The sequence below is a fragment of the Cupressus sempervirens genome, chromosome 4 (assembly GCF_028749045.1).
Source record: "Cupressus sempervirens isolate cs-2001-9-10 chromosome 4, ASM2874904v1, whole genome shotgun sequence".
Taxonomy (NCBI): Eukaryota; Viridiplantae; Streptophyta; class Pinopsida; order Cupressales; family Cupressaceae; genus Cupressus; species Cupressus sempervirens.
In genome coordinates, this window is record NC_143121.1 from 356,731,662 (window position 1) to 356,753,288 (window position 21,627).

The 21,627-nt window shown below is 32.5% G+C and overlaps 1 protein-coding gene across 1 annotated transcript; it reads left to right on the forward strand.

The window, feature by feature from the left end:
* The first annotated feature begins 3,768 nt into the window (after positions 1–3,768).
* LOC149561534 (GRAS family protein RAM1-like) lies at positions 3,769–4,824 on the forward strand. The gene has a single exon (XM_089827860.1). It carries the CDS (start codon positions 3,769–3,771, stop codon positions 4,822–4,824), a length of 1,056 nt encoding a protein of 351 aa, XP_089683986.1.
* The last annotated feature ends 16,803 nt before the right edge of the window (positions 4,825–21,627 follow it).

The window sequence follows — 21,627 nt, forward strand, 5'->3', positions numbered from 1 at the left end:
TTTATTAAGAATGAAATTTATAAATCTAACAATCAATTAAACTTAATAGTTGAAAATAATATATTGAAAAAATAAAAAAAATAATTGAAAATAATATATTTAAACAAATATCATGATTAATTATGAGTGTGTTTGTTACTAGTGCTCATGCACACACACACACATATAGAAGCTGAGAGATATCCTTTTCGAAGTGCCTATTTTCATAATATTACTCAATACAATAGACATCTTAGAAAGATATCTCTCGGCTTTGTTATATATATAAATATGTATATAAGCTAGTTTATAACTAAAATTAACAGGGGCTGCATACATAGACATCTTAGAAAGATATCTCTCGACTTTCTTATATATAAAAATATGTATATAAACTAGCTTATAATTAAAATTAACAAGGGCTGCATACAACACTAGTCACTGCCTTAGGCAGACTTCGTGAGAGGTGTTTGTTAGTCGGATAGGATGAATGGATAGAAGAGAAGAGAAGATAAGAGAAGTACTACAGAACAGGATATATAAAGACTAAAGACGGATACATAAAGACTATTGGAGTGTGAGATTTAGTAAGCAGTCAACTGCATGTAGAGGTGGATCTAGAGGTGGATCATCAATGAAGCATGTTTATGAAATTAATCTGGACGATTATGTATGTAAATCACCTACCATATCCATAGCAGCATTGAGGAGTCGGCTATGCAGCCGACAGCTGACAATTTCAACTCATTTAATCATTTTATAATATTAAATAATTAAATTAAAATATTAACAAATTGTCTTCTGCATAACTGCTTCCTAGAGTTGAGGGCAAAAAAAGTCCATCACGTCATCTTTGTATGACAACAATTTTAGGCAACACTTTTTGTTCAAAGTTACAATTTTTTCTGAAACACACTAGTCAGGACATAGAGCAACCCTCTGAATATGATACATGTGGAAATATTAAATCGCCTCCGACAAGATGTGATGCATTGCTGATCACCGTTAATGGCATAGCTGCAGACATGAGGAACACTGGATGGGTTTGAGTCAATGTGCATAGGACAAGAGCGGGAGGTTTTTTTTTCCCTTTATTTTAATAGCAACACTAGCATTTCCAACACAAATGGGTATGAAAAGACAAATGTGGCAGAACCTGAGGAGATCAGTAATAACATTGTTGCAGACACTTCGAATGGAAAAAACCTAAACCCATCTTGCCATATGGCTAGTGCCAATACTGAATAACCAAGTCAATAATTATCCCATGACAAATTGTCTAGAGCTGAATAGGCTCCCAACCATTATAGAAATAGATTAAATTGTACAAACTTCTGATCTTTCAATGCCATTTTTGGTCTTCATGTCATTTCTAACATTTCTAGACTTTTTAGTCAAACAATTATGTTTAATATTGGCAACCTGAAATGTGACATTTTTCCTCCATCCTTAAAACCAGCGATGTGACCCTACCTGTAGTGATAGATTCTCTTCGATCTATTACCTGAAATATTTGAGCCAAAGAAGAGAAGGGCGATAGAGGACAATGAAGGTTAACTCCAAGTTTCTAATTCTACAGTAACTATTGGTGTACCATCGTGTATAGGCAAGCTTGCATCAACACCAGATGGATTCTAAACTAGTTGTGTAGGATGTTTTTTATAACACAATCCCTAAGGCCTGGCACATAAAGCTCCTTCATAGCCTTCGCTCAATCAAAATTAGTACTATCCTTTATCTGTAGTCCACAAGATTTGCATGTCAGGGATTTGTAAAAATTAAAGCATAGGACAAACTATCTATAACATGAAACTATTTTTATATAGGGAGCACTAAAATTGATCACATCTCTTTCTAGTGGAGCAAATAAAACTTTACCAATATAAGAAGAAAGCAGTGTGAGTCAATTATAAAGTAGAGGAAAGCTTGTTAGGTAATATATGAGATGAATCTAACAATCAAGTTATGTATTCGAAAATTAAAACATTTTGCCCTAACAAAAAATGAGCGAAATAAAAACACTTTTGTTTGATTTACGTTTTAAATTCTAATACTTCAAATCCACAACTTGACCAAATCGTGATTTGTTTTGAAAATTCATAAATGCATACAGACAAAATTCTATATTCGAAGAAATGTTGTAAATTCTGTTCAAGCGTAAGACAAAACTCTCTATTCAAAGAAATGTTTTAAATACCCTGCATTGACCAAGATTCAGCTTTCAAAAAATGATGTACAGATAAAGCTCTTATGTACAAAAGATTGTCATGCTTTGAAAAAAGTTGGGATGAAAAAACCTGTACAGTGTAAAACGATGGAACCCACGCTCTGAAGAAAGTTATCGCAGCTTCTAAAATCTGCACAGAAGTGTAATCCGAGAGCACATAACGGTTATGGTGAAAGGTGGAAAGAGAGTGAGTGCCAAGTAAATAACAAGCAAAATTCTAGCCTGAAGTAGATAAGAAATATGAAAACCCACAAAGAAACATATCTCAAATTTGGAGACAGATGGCTTGCAATCTCTTTGTAACATCATTGATTGATTAGAACTACAAATAACATGCAATGGCAATAAATTATGACATCTGGCCATTGATGCCATCCACCTCTCAGAGTCGTTGCTTAGTCACAGGTGCATGCAGATATGTGGAGCGTTCATGATTTAAATGTTGCATGCTGCCATGAACACCCACCCTATTTTCTGCTAATTTAATGCCAGCTAAAAATAAAAGACTTCCGCCAAAAATGCACCCCTCCAATGAAAATGCTAGAAAATTCAAAGGAAAAATGATGGTAAATCAAAATGGACAAAGAATGCCAAATTTGATAGGATTGTTTTATCAGTTACCCGACTCCCCAGGCATGATTTAATGCTAAGGTTACGTGAAAACATTTGTCCCCACCTATGGGCGGCAGGGACTAATAATTTAGTAATTGTTTCTTAAAATTATATCCGCCGATTCACTGTAAATGCTGAGTTTTGTATGTATCTCGGTGTATTGGGTATATGCCGAACATGCATGTATGTCAACGTATTTGACGTGATGACGAGATTAACGTTGTAGAGTGTTTCCTGTATGTCATCGTATTTGACGTGATGACGAGATTAACATTGTAGACTATTTCCTGCATGTTATGTGAAATATCGCCCATATGTCGCTGTGTTTGCCTAGACGACATTAACGTTGTGCTCTGTATTCCTGCAGCTTATGTGAAATATGTCCACTTTGTAAAATACTCTTCCCATTACTGGAGTAGATATTGAAAGAGCCAATTTAAACCAAACAAAAAATTAGCATTATTTCTCTTTCCATATCGGATTCCAGATAGTGAGCTCGACCCACATCTGTTCGTGTCCATGGACGACATATTTGGTCTGTCTTACCATGAAAGTTTTCCTTGTGCAAGAGAAGCAGATCATGAAAGCCAATTGGAAGGAGATAGACATAATATGAGTTTACTTAACAATGGAATTGCTCCTCTGTCCACGTCACTTTCATCGACGCTCATGTCGTTCCCCTGTGAGTTAGAAGCTACTGAGTATCTGACTATGGAAGACACCTTTGATCTCCCAGCACATGAAATATTTCCCTTCGACGACGAACTGATAAATCACTATGAAATTTTCGGGCGGTTGGACGAACATTTTGACCAAGGGAATTCCATGGCTGTAAATGAGAAAGAAGAGGAATTGGTTCAACTTCTGCTACTGTCTGGAGGAATGATAGGCGAGAGGAAATATGATGAGGCTACTAAGTGTTGAGCAAATGCCAGAAAATGTCATGTCAGATGGGGAATGCCACACAGAGGCTCGGCTATTATGTCTCCGCTGCACTGCAGAAGAGAATCGAACGGCAGACTCTCACAGTGCTAAACAGGGCAGCGCCTAAATCAGTCCCAGATTTTACCTTCAATATTGATGTTCATGAATTTGACAAACAAGAGTTTATTAGTCGACTTGCATACTATAATATTGTTCTGCCCTTTGTAAATATGTTCCAGTTCACGGCTGTGCAGGCGATCATAGACGTCGTTGGGAAGGTAGAGAAAATTCATGTGATTGATCTCGGGATGCGAACTGGATCACACTGGGCAATATTGATGGAGCATCTCACACACACATCCATTTCCTCTTCTTTGCCAAGGCTCAAGCTTCTCAAGATTACAGTAGTTGGGACGGACGGCGAAGAGCTTTGGAAAACAGGAATAAGACTTCATGAGCTGGCTAAATCTTTTGCAATTCCATTCTCATACAAGATGGTGGAGATCGGACGCATCGAGGAAATTAAACAAGGTTTGTTCTCTGTGCAATCAGGTGAGGCGTTGGCAGTTTATGCTCCTGTTGTTCTCAGAAGTCTCTTGTACGACCCCGTCCTTTTGGAAAATCTAGTTAGTGTTATAAAGAAAATGAGACCAAGAATATTGGTGAATGTAGAAGTGGAAGCCCAGCATAATTCTCCATCTTTTGTCAATAGATTCCGCAATGTGCTTTCCCATTACATTGCGTATTTCGATCTGTTGGATGTTACCATGGCAGACAGAAATGATATAATGCGGGTGAAGCATGAAGAATTGATCACTGCAAGTCAGTTAAGGAATATGATAGTGTATGAGGGGAAGGAGCGGTTTGTTAGGCATGTTAGAACTGATGTGTGGAGGTGTTTTTTCAAACATGCAGGGTTCAGGGAAATCGGCTTCAGCTTTAAAGGTATGTACCAGGCTCAACTGTTATTAGCAGACTGTGCCTCAAGAAAACATTATACTCTGGAGGCCGACGGAGATGCCATCACTATAAAGTGGAAAAGAACACCTTTAATTGCACTCTCGGCATGGAGAGGTCGCTGAATGAACTTTATAAATGGAGTTTTCTGAAACAAGTGCCTACGTATAGAAAAAAATCTTTGTAATAATCTCCAAAGATTTAGTCGCCCCATTTGAATGAACAACAACTGTATAGGCCAAACATGTGAGTTTTATTTAACATTTTAAGTCCAGGCAATATTATCTAAGTCTTGGATAAGATACATGTGAGTTTTATTTGACATTTTAAGTCTAGGCAATACTATCTGAGTCCTGGATAAGTTGAACTGAGAGATTGCACCACTACTATTGTATTTTTTTTGGTTCTTTTAATACAATTATATTTTTAAAAGGATTTCTAAAATATTATTTTTTAGTGTTAAATTATGGTGTCCGTACATGAGTGTGGTATGGTCCTGAAACAATCATTTTGAAAAAGTGATTTTTAAACATTCATACCCAAAAAAATTATGTCACATGGATATACAAATAAATTACATATTCAAAAAATAGACTCCAAACTCTACAATTTTTATTACTAAAGTTTTTTGATATTCAATCTATAAATGCCTTGAATATTGCAATCAATTGACAAGAATTTCCAGGAACATGAAAATACACTTCCACTTTTTGCCCAAAAGTCAGACCCAACTTCTTCCACATTCCTTGTGGTAAGAGGCAATTACATACAATTAGAACATATGATTCCCTTTTAGGAGACTTTGAATCCTTGTTAGAAGATTCCAAACTTTTTAGGAGTTATCCTACAATAAAAAAGTTGTGCATCATCGCAAATGTAGTCTTTGATCGAGTGTCTTAATATATTGTCTCTATAAGACAATATGAAACAAAAGTAATCTTGTCTCTTAAGAGACAATTTCATCTTTGTCTCTTTGGAGACAATATTTCTTTAGTCCCAACTATTATCTCTAGAGAGACAATATTATTTACATCCAACTATTGTCACTCTAGAGACATTATTAAACAAATCTATTGAAAAATATTTTAATTTAATATTCTTTTCCTACATTTTTAACATCTAATGTTTATAGAAAACATCAATACAAATAATCACAAAAATTAATTTCAATATTTTTTTTTCTTACAACATACTCAACAAAGTAGCATAACACATTAACTTGGCTAGAAAAACTATTTTAATAAATTTATCTCAAGTGCTATGATTCTCATAAAATGATGTGGAATTTTTGCTACTACAACAAATAAAGTATATTATGGATATGGCATAACTATCATTGAATAATATTAGTTACTTTCCTTAACTCTATAACATCATAGTGAAGTACTTAAACTAACTCAATCAACATCCACCAAGTTTAATGGTGTATTAAAAAAAGATCCTTGATTTAAATACATACTTTTATGAAGAAAACCATAAGCAAAGATATTGATGTTTGGAGTGAGACTTTTACTCTTTTTATAAGATGAGATCTTGAAATTCTTGCACTTTTACTACAATCTATTTATCACAATCGCTAAAGACATGAATGTCCATCTTAGTGGGATTTGTGGCCTACAACTCATAGTAAACACCATCAAGCTCCCTTCTAAGTATGTCTTTGGAGGTAGTACAAAGAATCTTTGCCTTGATATCAAATGTGGGAGGAGACTCGATGATATGATTAAAAAGATCTCTACATTTAGATGTTGATGATAGACATTGATGTATAGTTTAGATAGTGTAATTGATAAGGGGAAATATAATTGATATACATTAGAGTAAAAAGTTGTGACCAAACCTATGGTGCAATAAAAAATGTTTGTTGACTTCATAAAATTGATCTTCTACTTCAGCTCCAAAAACATTCTTTTTCCATCCTCTAACACATTCATGTCGGTAGTTGCTTGGTTCAAGTACCATGAAATACATCATTAATTTATAGAGATTGAGACCTAAAAATGCAATAAGATATACCTTTCAGGATCCATTTGTTTATAAGAGCTTGTCATTCTATAATAAATATATTTTAAGGAAAAGGGGTTAGCCCAATTGTACCAATGGGAAAAAGTATGGTGCTTCTTTAGGATTGATATGTTTCCTACATCCATGTGCATCAAATATGTATTGAGGTATTGACATTTGAACAACTGACACTAGAATAAATTATTCATAATAGAACATACTCAGAAAACTATTTAAGCCAGCCTCATACAATTTGGATTAAATGATGAGAAAGTTAAGAAACAAGAAAATAAAGGCATATAAACATTTAACATCTCCACACAAACAATATCATTAGATGTACAACTAGCGATCTCCAACTTGCTTGGAGAATTACAAGTATAATTGTTGAAATCCATATAACACTTGGCAAATTTGAAAATATTCATGTTAGCCATGAGTATAGGGAAGCTAATTCAGTGGCTGATTAGTTTGTCAATAAAGCACTAAAGAAAGACATGGTGATGAAATGGCATACCAGTGGGAATATTTTGGTAGACACTAAAAGCCTAATTGATTAAGAGAGGATCCAAGGAGGTACGGGTGAAATCCCGAGGTAATTATGGAAACTAATGCTAATATGTGTGAGAGCCAATGCATTTATGGTAAATATGGGAGGAATTGGAAGATGATTTTTTTTGTGTCAAATCACCACATTTTATGTGTTGTTTATTTTCTTTTCCAAATTACTAGAAGTGAAAGACAAAGTAGTGAAAGATAGAGGTTTCGAACAAAGTATATAGTGGATAGAGGAAGGTAAAAAGAGGACTATGTTTCCAATAAAGGAAACAAATTAGGTTACCAAAATGGTCTGTGAGAGGACTAGGAAAGAAATAGTTGGTGAAGTAGAGAAATGTAAGTAGAGGACTAAAGTTTGGGAGAAACTTGAAAAGGGTGGCATTATAAACTACATAGCCAAGCTTCATGGGTATCACCCAACAATTACCAATCTTATGGTAAATTCATGGAAGGATGGTAAGGTCAATATTGATGGGGTGTTGTATCAAGTTAATGTGGAGTTCATTACCCATGTCACTAAAATCCCAAATGAGGGCTTAAAGTTTTATAGAGACAAAAAGGTGTCAGTGAATGTGGTTAAGGATTTTGCCAAGAACATGGAGGAGAAGAAAGAACTGGTGAAAAGTGAAACCTACCATGAGATAGACTCGATTAAGAAGCTTTGGAGGTATGTTCTGAGGGCCATTATAGAGTTTATTTCTCTAGACACAAGGTTTGATAGGGTCAGAACCCATCATTTTGTTTTGCTCAATCATTTTCACTATGGGGTTAAGGTTTCATTTCCTTTTTATTTGTATTCTTCCATGCACAAGAACATATCAATGTAGAAGAAAAAACCTACTGCTAACCTTGCCCTACATGATTTTTACTTCTATTGATCTATGAACATTTTAAGGCTCAATCTAGGAGTAAATCCTTGTCACATGTTGTGGGTGTGTTTGAGGAGATGAAGAGCTCTAACTTTTCCTCATATTCAAAAGATTTTTGGAGTATTAGCTCGAAGGATGGGGATGATTATCCTTTTTCAGTTAAGAAGGCTAGGGGTAAAGATAAGGATAGTCTTACTCCAAGTAAAGTTAAATGCAAGAAAATCCCTAGGGGCCATGGACCCAAAGATGCAGGTTAGGGTGAAGATGAGTATAACGAGGAAGGGGAAGACATGGATATGGAAGATGAGAATAAGGGAGAGGAGGATGAGAATAGGGAGGAGCTAGTTAGTAACCCTAAAAGGAAGTAGAGGAGGATGAAGGAGGAGGATTCACTCTTAGAGGGGAATATTGATTCTGGTCTAGAGATTTCTGTGATTTCTCTCTCCAATTCCCCCACAAGTGCAAGAAAAGGAGAAAATGGAGGAAGTGGTGAGGTGGTTATAAAAGATAGGAACATGTCTTGGAAAAACTTCAATGCCAAAACTTCAAAGATGGGGATTGTGAGAGAGGTTATGAATCCCCAAATTCTTGAAGAAAAGGAGGGAAAGATCTAGCTGGAGGAACTAATTGAACCAGTGTTGGTGGCCATCACTAACAACTCGAGGGAGGTGGGTATGAACTTTCTAAACAAAGAAAAAAATAGCATGATTGATAATCTCAAATTAGTTAAATGACTTTTTTGATGAACTAGAGGAAGTAAAAGAAAGAATGGGGTAGTTGGAAAGCCAAGGGAAGATATTGGAGCAAGGGAATCAGACAGACCAAGGGGAGCATATCAAGTTGGTTGACAAAAGGATGCATAATCTAGAAAATTACAACCACAACATGGCTAACCAAATGATCTCTACTCTAAACTCTCTCAATGAAAACATTATTACACTCAGGAAGCTAAAATTTAGGGGTGTGGTAGTGGAGAATGAGGAAAAGGACAAGGGAGAAGATAGGATGGAAGAGAACACCATAACAGACATAACCTAGAGCCACTTGGATCGAACCTATGAAAAGAACCAAGAGCAAATGGCAGAGGAGGTTCATAAAGCCTATGAAGTAGTAGAAACCATGTAGGATCTTGATAGGAAGGTGGAAGACTAAGTGAGGGTTTTTCTAGTTCTATCTTTTAATTTCCTGGTTTTTGTTGTTTTTACTTTAGCTTTTTGTCTATTTTTAGTTTTGGCATTTGGGTTGGCCATAACACTGTTTCTAGGCTTATTTTGATTATTTTATAGCCCTATGCTTTGTAAGAACTTGTGGGTTTTGGGATCCTTGTAAAACCTATTTTTCTTATAAAAAACATTTAACACCTCCAATAAAACTATCATAAGAAAGACTGGTTTTTAACATCCAACAAACAATTTTGGCATATGTGCTTTATACTTAAAATGAATTATATGAAATCAAAGAATTGGATGAAAAATATCATTAACTCACCATCAATATATTGATGGGGTAGTTGTACTGTACCATCTTGACCACATGTAGAATAACTAGTTTAGCGCATTTCTCCTTTAACAACTTCAATGGCCAATTTTTTTTTGAACCAAGCCATTGTCTTGTTAAGAGCTTATCCAAAAAAAATCTTTAAAGGGGTATCAAAAATCACACTATAATACAACATTCCTATTGCTTGTTTCTTAAATCAAACATATTAAAATAAAAAGACACTAATTTTTAATGACAAAAAAATATATTTATAGATATCTATGTAGCTTGTAGGCACAAATGTGCTAATCTAGAAAACTCAAAATTAGCAATAAGAAAAGTTTGAAAATAATATTTTAATAAGGTGCACCAAATCATTAGTTTCATCATTATTATTTTACCTATTACGAACCAAGATAAGCTTTAAAAACATGGAAGAAATACAAATGAAACAATCCACATTATCATTCATTGTACCCACAATTGAAAAATGAAATAATCAACATCATCAAACAACACTAGTAAATAGGTAAAAGACAAGAGTTGATATTTTAAAAATGGGATTGTTCAATTTTTAACCTCTAAAACTAGATGGACATAAATGATATGGTGACTTGATAAATAATACATCTCCAACATGTCCATAAGGAGACAATATCAACATTAAATGGAGAATCTGTAGCTATAATTTCATGTTGCATATGAGTGTATAATCGCCACTATGAATTTATAAAATTATGAAACTATACTAGTCAAAACAAACTCATTTGGGAGCTAAACCATATGATCAATAACATAAATAAAAATGTGCCAAAGAAAAATAAAATTACAACAAATATTTTCAACTTGCCTCCTATACTAGAATCTACAAGTAGTACCCAACACAACAAAATAAGCCAAAAGAATATTAGAAATGAAACAATTGTAAAGTTTTTGCAAATTATACTATGAATCATATTGATATAATGCATTTCTCTATGCTAAATATTCTCTTGAATATACAAACTTGTATATGAAGTGTTACTTATAGTATACTAATTATTTTAAAATTTTTTATCCCTACTATAAATCACATAAGGCAGTAATCTAGAGGAGTAGAATTAATTGTATTTGTGTGTTCTCTATGCTCATTCTTGGCTCAGACTTATATAGAACTCAAGAGACATGTCCTTATAAAAGGCATGACTCTTTCTAGGATGACCCTTATGTATAAACCAATGATAATATTCCAAGATTGGCATCTCCCATAATTTATAATTAGTTAGTAATTATACTAACAACTATGAACAATTAACATTATTAAATGCTCCTAAGGAAGTTGCCAATTAGGTTAATCATGTAAGGTTATTAAAGAGAAAAATCCTATTAAGGATATTCGTGCTTTATTAGATCCATATGATTTGTAGTTTAGATCAGTTATGATATTAGAGCTAGAGAATTAATGTTGTCTCTTAACTTGATAATCATACTAAGAGATAACATATCTAGCATCATCAATTAAGATGAATAAACATAGATTGATAGTCTATATCTATCTGAATCTTCTAAGCATGCTGTATCATTGAACAAATGATACTATGTCAGATTACTATATATGTGATATGACTTATTACTTATACTTGTGATAACAATATTACATGGAATGCAATGTACAAGATAAAATTAGGAGAATGAAAAAATTCTTCCTTTATCCAAGTTTTGACTCATAGGTACTAGCAAGGCTATATCACAATATGATCTTTAGTTAAGATCTATTGGTACATAGGATAAAATCCAAAGAATGATTAAATTCTTCTTTTGTCCAAGTTCTAACTCATAGGCATAGAAATGTCTACATCACAATGTGATCTTGAAGTCATCTAGATCTAATAGTAGTTTGCTACTATTCAGTACATCATCTTAGAGATCATCTCTCATAATGTCTTTTATACTAGTGTTCACTATCTGAAAGATCATCACCTCTTAGATAATGAATACAAATAGTGAAGCCCATAATAACCAATAGCCTGACAATAACAATCTTAACACATAATTATTTTATTAATATTTAAAGAATACAATTATATCATAATTCAACCATACAAAGTTTTTTCCTAAAGTGATCTATCTTCACTTGAGAGAGAAGTTTGATAAGAATATCTATTGTCTGATATGTAGTGCAAATGTATTCTAACTTAATAGTTCTATTGTCTATGATATCTCTTACATAATTGTAAAGAATTCAATATACTTGAACCTATCATAAAAAATTGGATTCATAGAAAGCTTGTCACAGTGAATAATAGTGAGATTCATTATTTTACCAAATAATCCCACAAGTAACTTTCTAAGCCAAACTACTTCCCAAGAGATCATTATTGTTGCAATTTATTCAACTTATATTGAACTATGTGCTACTAATGTCTTCTTTCTACATATCCATGATATCATCGCTGAGCCTAAATAGAAATAGCAACTAGAAGTGTTTTACCTATCACTAACACTTCTAGCCCAATCTAAGTCTGCGAACTCATGTAAGCCCAAGTCAACTTTCTCATACTTGAGCCCAAGGTTAAGAGTGCCTTGTAAGTATCTAATAATATGCTCGACTATAACTTAGTGAATTTCCTTTGGCTCACACATAAACTAACTTAAATCATTAATAACATAGAAAATATTAGATCTTGTATTTACCAAGTACATAAGGGACCCAATCATCTGTCTGTAAAGAGTAGAATCTATGGAAGGTGATTCTGTTGTTGCTTCCTTATGTTTGTGTAGATTAGTCTCCATTATAGAAGACATAGGTCTATAGTTCCACATTCCAATTTTTTTCAAGATGTTCAATGTACACTTTCCTTGATTAAGTATGATTTTGTCAGAGTTCTCCCATACTTTTAGTCCTAAGAAGTAATGAAGGAGTCCTAAATCTTTCATAACAAATTATTTGATTAGATATTTCTTGCATTAATCTATAAGATTATCATCACATTTTATTAGTAAATCATCAACATATAATATCAAAATTATCATATCATCTTTATTCCTTTTGTAATAGAGATTTGGATTAGCTTCATTTTAGAGAAACATAAAGTGGTGAGATATGTATTGATTCTTTCATACCATGCCCTGGGATCTTATTTAAGCCCATAGAGAGCTTTCTTGAGTTTGCAAACAAATATTTTATGATTATGAGTTTCAAATCCTTTAGGTTATTCCAAATATACATCTTCTATAATTTTTCCATTTATAAATGTTATTTTCACATCCATCTGATGTATTTTCCATCCCTTTGATGTTGCAATAGCTAGGACTACTCTTATAAAGTTGTATCTATCAACTTGAGCAAAGGTATCTTCATAATCAATTTCCTCCTTTGGAGAGAAACCTCTAGCTACAAAACTGGCTTTATATTTTTCAATGCTACCATCAATAGCATGCTTGATTTTAAATACCCTTTTAGAAGAAACAATAGATTTTCCTTCAGGCTTTGGAATAATTTTTTAAAAATTATTCTTAATAATGGAATGATATTCTTCTATCATACCATCCTTCCAAGCTATATGTTTAATAGCATTTGAAACGTTAGTTGGTTCTAATTTAGATAAATCACTCAAGTTTGCTACATAGCTAGAATTTTTTTTTGGGTCTTTTGCTTCCTCTAAAGGTTCCACATGAAGAAGTAAATTCTTGTGCTTCCTCTATAGTCTTAACATCCCAAAGTGGTACTTTCTTAGGATTTTGAGTTTCCTCAAGATTAAGATTTTTAATTTCATCTTTAATTTCTTCAATGTTCCCCCTCTAAGTCTCATATTTATGATTTTCTTTAGAACTAGGTATATGCGTAGGATCTTCAAAACTTAGGGCTCTTTTGAATACCAAATCCTCTTCAAATATTAAACATCCCTACTGAGATCATTATTTTTCTTACTAGGTATGTAAACTCTATATGCTTTAGATGTTTCACTATACCCGATAAAAATACCTTTAATCCTGAAAGGTTCTAGCTTAGTTCTCTTTTCTTTTAAAACACGTATGTATACAGGGCACCCTAATATCCTAAGATGGCTTATATTTGGCTTAACCTTAGAAAAGACTTCTTTAGGAGTTTTATCTCTAAGTTAGGAGTGAGGACTTCTTTTTTGAATATAGAAAATAGTACAAGAGGCTTCTGCTAAAAGTTAATACTCTAAATTTTGATCAAGTATCATAGCTCTAGCTACTTCTATAATTGTTCTATTATTCCTTTTTACTACCCCATTTTGATGTGGGTTATAAGGAATGATATACTCCCTCTTAATTCCTACTTCTTTACAAAAATCTTTAAATAATTTTGAAGTGTATTCCCCTCCATTGTCAAACCTAAAAGTTTTAATTTTGTATCATGATAGCTTTTCAGTTAAGGATTTGAATTCTTTGAATCTCTTAAGGATATCTTCTGATTATTTACATTTTAAGAAGTAAATTCATTTTTTCCTAGAGAAATCATCTATAAAAATTATATAATACTAGAATGCTCCAAGGGAAGGAACAAACATAGGTCCACATAAATCTGAATGGAGTAATTCTAAAACATTGTTAGTTTTTCTACTGATATGTTGAAATGGATGTTCTTATCTAAATCACATCCTTTGCATATGCTCAAATTATCTTTATTCAACTTAGCTAAACTAGTAACTATCTTCTCCATAGTAGATAAGGTTTTGAAATTTAGATGTCCTAACCTTTTGTGTCATATCTTGTTTACATCAACAACTTCATGGATTAAGGCATGAATAGGTTGACTAGGTTTTGTATTTAATTCATACAAGTATTAATTTCTTTGAAAAATTAACTTTGATTTCTTAAATGAAGAGTTCTTAGACCAAGTCATTACTTTACCATCCATGATTGCAACTTTGTGTCCATAATCTTCAAATGTTGTAACAAAGATTCAATTCCTCTTGATTCATGGTACATAGAGTACTCTTTTGAGATAAACATAAATGCCTAACTTTAGTTTCAAGGTGCAATTCCCAATTCCTTTATAGGATGAGTGGAATTATCACTTATGGTAACTTCATCACAAACTACTTTTGATAATAAGTCTAGTACTTCTTTGTATCCTATAATGTGTTGAGATGAGCCACTATCAATTACCCATGCTTTGCTTGGTAATTCACTTGATAGTGTATAGTATGAGCCACTATCACTTGGTGATTCACTTGGTATTTGCTTGGTATGAGCCACTGTCACTTGTTAATTCATCTTTCTTGGTAACATTTGTATAGTTTACTTATTGTTTTGTTTTTTTAGGGAAATTAAATTTATAGTGTCCAAATTTTCACATTTGAATCATTTTATTTTGGATAAATATTTCTTAGGTTTTTTTTATTTCTTTGATTACACTACTTCTTGAAATGATTTTTTTTACCTTTATAGGAATTTTTGATGAGAACATGAAGTTCTTCATTTTCAGTTTTTAATTTTGCTCCTTTCTTGAGTTTCCTAGATTCTTCTTGAAGCCAATCTCCTTTAAGTCTATTAAAGTCTAGAAGTTTGTTGGTAGCACTTACTACTTGTGAGAATATTTCCCATGAATTTAGTAATCCATCTATTGCCATTAATGTTTATTCTTCATCATCAATTATGTACCCAGTACTTGTAAGTTCATCTCTTAGACTAGCCACCCTTAGGAAGTATGAATTCATAGATTCTCCCTTCCTTATTTTTATATGATTTAGTTTCCTTTTTAGTGATAGGGTTCTAGTTTTATTATTAACCTCATATGTATTGGTTAATGCACTCATCATTTTGAATGTCGTCTAATGTTTCATTAGCATAGGTATTATTTCATTTTTAACTCCATCTAAAATAATTCTCATGGCTTTCCTATTTCCTTTGATCCAAGTAGTTTTATTAGTTTCAATATCAGGTTGCTTGGATTCCTTATCAAAAAACTATGATACATCATTTTCATCAAGAGCCATCATAATTCTAAATTTCCATGCAATGAAATGGTCTTTACCATCAAATCTATCTTTGGGTTTGATTGCATTAGTCATTGCAGTCATTGTAGGTAGAAGAATGATACTAGATATGAATTAAGTCTTAATACTAATTTGTAGAGCTAAGGTTCAACTACCAGAGCTCTGATACAATGTAAAGTTTCTACAAATTTTGCTATGAATCAAATTGATATAATGCCTTTCTTTATGTTGAAGATGGTCTTGAATATATGAACCTTTGTATGAAGTGTTACTTATAGTATAATAATTATTGTGAATTTTTTTATCCCTACTATAAATCACATAAAACAATAATGTAGAGAAATAGACTTAGTTGTATTTTTGTGTTCTCTATCCTCATTCTTACCTCATACTTATTTAGCCACCAAGAGGCATATCCATATAAAGGACATGAATCTTTCTAGGTCGGCCCTTATGTATAAACTAATGATAATATTTCAAGATTGGTCTCTTGAATTCATAATTAGTTAGTAATTATACTAACAACTATGCAAAATGAACATTATTAAATGCTCCTAAGGATGCCACAGATTAGGTTAATCATATAAGGTTATCAAAGGGACAAATCATATCAAGGACATTCATGCTTTACTAGATTTGTACGATTTGTAGTTTAGATTAATTATGATATTAGAGTTATAGAATTAACAAAAATCACCATCATCATTCATTATACTTCAACTTAAAAAATGAAACAATTAGCAACATTAGAAAATACTAGTAAAAAGGTAAAAGGAAGAGTTGATATCTTAAAAAAATAGACTATTCAATCTTAAACCTCTTAAACTAGATTGACATAAATGATATATTGACTTGATAAAATTATATATCCAACATGTGTGTAAGGATATAATTTCATCATTAAATGGATAATTTGAAGGTATAATTTCATATTACATATGAGTGTATAGTCATGACAATGAAAATATGAGATTCTAGAATTATACTAGTAAACATAAGCTCAATCGGGAGCTTAATTGAATGATTAATAAGAGAAATAACAATGTGTTCAAAACAAATGGAATTACAATAGGTTTTTTCAACTTACCTCTTATACTTTAATTTACAAGAGCTACCCAACACTATGAAATAAGCCAAAAGAATATGAAAAATGAATAACAATATTACCTAGATCTCTTGTGATATGTGTTAACCTCAATAATTTAATGAAACAAATTGTAGAAAATAACTGAATTAGACATGATACATACAAAGAGTTCAAAGACTCTATTGCTGGTTGAAGGTTCTCAATTAAATACCATAAATGATATCTACTTCATTAGCTTTACATATAAAATATTTTTTTTGCATATCCAAGAACATAATGTAACAAAGCATGCGCAAATAATACTAGCACATGTGAAGCCTTGAAAAATGCATGCAATTATATTTTAAAGTGAAAGGTAAAGTTCTATAAAATTTCATTTATTTTATGTTATCTTCTAGGAACTATTTTTATCCATCCTTGTCTTTGTTTCTCTCTTTCTACAAGGCACTAGATGAGTCACAATTTCATATTGTTCATTGCATTGAACTACTTCCTCGTTATTCTTGTCTCTCATTTTTTGAGATTAAAAAATGATTGTCTATTGAGTTTCATGAATGTTGATTGCATCATGTGAATGCATCTCTTCCTCATGCTCACTACTAGATGCTTCAGTTGATGAGTTTGACTTAAAGGATTCCTATACACAACATAATTTAACTATTAAAACATAATATATCTAGTTAAATTAATTCATGTCATAAAATAAATAAATTATTTATGTCAAATTGATCACTAGTGGTTAATTTCTCCCCTCGATCAATCAAATATTGTTGAAGGCCTTGGGAATAATGTAGGAGAGCATACTTTAAGTCCTCCTCTTAAGCTTACTTTTCAAATTGGTGAACCTATCTTAACAAAGAAAGCCAAAGTTATAAGGTACACTAACTAGTGGAATACAACTAACTAATTTTTTTCAAATTTTAGATAAAAAACATAATCTTGATTAAATGTTCACTTACCTTGCCACCATGAATGATATTATATCGACCAAATCCTAGTTTATGAGATCCAATTCTTGACACTTGAGCTTGGGCTGCATTCATTATATCATGAAAGCATATTTTACCTCCTTGTGTATATGACCTATTGTTTGGATTATTACAAGCCTTTCTCTTAAAGTTGGCATATTTTATGTAAGTTCATCGCATGTCACTTGGTCTATGACCCAAGCTGGACATGGATACATTACATCTTTTTTCTAAATTTTGACCTTAGATTATCTCATTTTGAGTGAATGTAATTGTGTGCAATATCTAGAATAACATCTTTATTAAAACCAAGATCACAAAATGTTTTTATGAAATCTTTAAAGATTTCTTCCTTTTTAGCATTGGGTTGTCTCCTCCAATCCATTTGGATGGTATCTCCAAATAACTTTTTTGTAGAGTCATAAATTAAGTGATAGAATTTTAAGCCTATTTCATCCTTGACTACATTTCCTTTTGAGGGGAGCAAGATTGTTACTTCTAGCAATTCTTTTCTAGTTACTAATGATACTTTTGTAGTCTTAGTGGTTAGGGAAAATGCCCTTACAAGAACATCAATTAATTAGTCATTTACTTCCTATATTTATAATAAAATTATGAAATATTGAACTATTGTCAAATTAGAAATAGGTGCAAAGACACTATTCATAAATTAGAAATAAAACAATATATAATGCTAACAAATAGATTACACAAAGGATAAGAATTATTTTTAACAATCTTGTGCAAGAAAAGAAATACTTGTTAGTTTATAATATAATTTGTCAGAAATGCTTTAGAATAATAGAGAGGGGGGGTGAATCAGTTATTCAAGGTCCAAATGTCCTATTCAAACTTTTTTTCACTAAGTGTAGTGAGCCTTTTCAACCATTCATTATCCAAGCTTTAACTTTCCTAGTCAACAAGTTACTATAAATTAACATGCAAGCATAGCACATAAAGAGATCAACACATAACACAATAATTTATGTGGAAACCCAATTTGGGAAAAACCACTAGTAACTTTTGAAGTGATGCCCTGTGAAAGGCCTGCCTTGATAAAGGCTTACAACACACTATTATATGTGACCTTGTTAGAGGATTTAACCACCCTGTTAGAAGTGGACCTGGTTAGAGGACTTTAAAACATTCACTTGGAATGCCACCCTGTTAAAGGATTTACAAATGGCTGTTGAACCAACCTAAGTCCATAGGATTTTCGTATTTAATATAATTGCTAGAGAGTATTAAAAAATCTTTGACCTAATTACAATATACAACTTAACTTGCAGATCTTAGATCACTCTTTAGCTCATACCATTGCCTGGTCTTTAGTCTCTACAAATCTTGACAACTTGTCCTCCTTTCAAGCTTTGTCTCCTTGAGTCTCCATGCTCAATGTACTATTGTAATCATCTTTCTCTTAACACTTGTCAAAGCAAACCCTTTGTGCTCTATTCTTTCTTCTCCTAGATGTCTTCTCCTTGACACCCTTCTAACCACTTCATAATTTGGCACTCTAGTACCATCATTTGCTTCTTGGTCTGTGACTCCTTAAATAGAAGTCTAAAACTTCTTTTCCTACTCAATTCTTTCTTCCATTGATTTCAATTCGTATGGATTAGGTAGGATTCATTATATCTAACCCATATTTTGTTTCCTCTAAAAACTTCTTGAATAATCCTTTGAATTCACCCAAAAATAGTTTACATAGAATTTTGTACCACTAGCTCATCATCCTTATCCTCCAACTAGTTTAAAAAATTCAAGGTAACAACTATGTTGGCTCAGATTTGGAAAATCTTTTTCATTTAAAATAATGCAGTAGCTTGGCACTATTGAAATATTGGTGCTCAACACATACTATGTTACTCGACATCTACTACATTTTACTATTGCTCAACAGCTAAAGTTCACTCAGCACCTACTAAGATATTTTGATGTTGGGCACCTATTACTTTGCTCAGCACTTGAACTTCACTTGGCACACACTAGATTTTCATTTTTCTTGGCTCCAGTTGAGAATTTGCTTAGCTTCAATTAGCTTAGTCAGCACCCACTAATGAACTTAGCTTAAGCTTTGCAGTTAACCTTGTCACAACTTATTCCTCCAATGTTTCTAAGTGTGGCCAACCTCTGTATCTTTGAACATGTTACCAATACATCATCTCACCATTGTCTTAATTGGTCCTTGTACTTCATTATGACATCATAACTCAACCTTTCCCTTAGGTGCTCTTGTTACATCTTGTTGATCAAATCCTCTTCATCAATCAACTAAGTGATAGTGCTTGGATCTTATAAGCAATTGTCATTCCTACAAATAGTAGGTTTGACATCAATGAAAAAACAATGATTCAAAACATTCTTTTAACAACAATCTCCCTCTTTCAATCAACCTTCTTCATCAATGATCTTTTCAATTAGATTTCTAACAATCTCCCTCTTTGGAATTGATGGCAAACCAAACTGATCAACTATCAGACTAAACTATTCAACCACGTGCTAACTAGGTTAGAGTAGTAAGTCAAATGCCAAAATTAAATTTTTGTTATCATCAATTTTCACATCTCCCTCTTTTGGTCTACTGTCCTGATTACTTCTTTTCTATTTCTCCCTCTTAGCTATTGTATCCTTTATTTTCTTCGCTCCCTTTGTATGCATTGCTTATCTTTTGCTATTCTTTCTCTATTCTGATAAGCTTCTTCATCTTTTCCTTCAACTATTGATCATTTGTGTCTACTTCTCCCTCTATCTTTATTTGATCAATTTCTACATTTTCTCCCTCTTTGCTTTTGATCTACTTAGTAGTTGTTGATTAGTTTCTTTGACATTTGTCCCTCTTTAACAACAATGCCAAAGACATACCATTTCAGCAACTTAATATGCAAGTGTAACTTTTACAGGTTCATTCAATTTCTCCCTGTGTCACCTTGCTTGTGACTGATTTTGAACTTTCAGTACTTCAATTACTTTAGGCATAATCCTAAAGTAAATATCCTTTGTATCAATGTGTAAAATCTTCAACAATAAAATCATTTGATGCAGGGCAGTCTTGCTTATTCTTAAGTAGCCTTGGCTAGGGATATCACTCGTAACTTACCTCTAAGATACTCAAAAGAATCTTTAGGTAGTGCTTTTGTGAAGATGTCAAAAATTTATTCCTTTGAGCTAACATATTCCATCTTCACTTGTTTGTCTTCCACCAATTCTCTAACATAGTGATATTTAATTGCAATTTGTTTGGTTTTGGCATGCATTACAGGGTTCTTTGATATGTTGATGGCACTTGTATTATTAGAATATAGTATCATTGTCTCATTTACCTCTTCCTTCATAACTTGCAGTAAATGTTTGATCCATACAATATTGGTGCAATTGATAATAGCTGCAACATATTCAACTTCTGTTGTGGACTATGAGGTACATCTTTTCTTTTTTACTAGTCCATGTAATCAATTTTTTTCCCAAGAAAAGTGCTCCTCAACTGGTGTTTTTTCTATCATCAATATGACCTCCCTAATCTATATTAGTGTAGGCTTTTAGCTTAAACTTTTCACTTCTCTTGTAATACTAACCAAAGTCATCAGTTCCTTTTAGGTACCTTAGTATTCTCTTTACTACCATCAGGTGATTTTCTCTTGGATTTGCAGCAAATCTTGCCACTATTCCAACAAAAAATTCAATGTCTGGTCTACTATGTACAATATAATATGACTTTCCAGTCATTCATCTATATGTTGTCTAATTTACTTTAATGGATTCATCATTCTTCGATAACTTATGTCCTATTACCATTGGTGTGCTAACTAGTTTTGACTCTTCTAATCCAAATGTCTCGAGTATCTCCTTGATGTATTTTGATTTGGTCACAAATATGCCATGCTTCAATTGATGTACTTGTAATCCAACAAAGAACTTGATTTCTCAAAACATTGACATCTGAAACTCATGTTTTTATTTTATTAGCAAAATCTTTGCATAGAACATCTTTTCCTCCAAATATTATATCATCAAC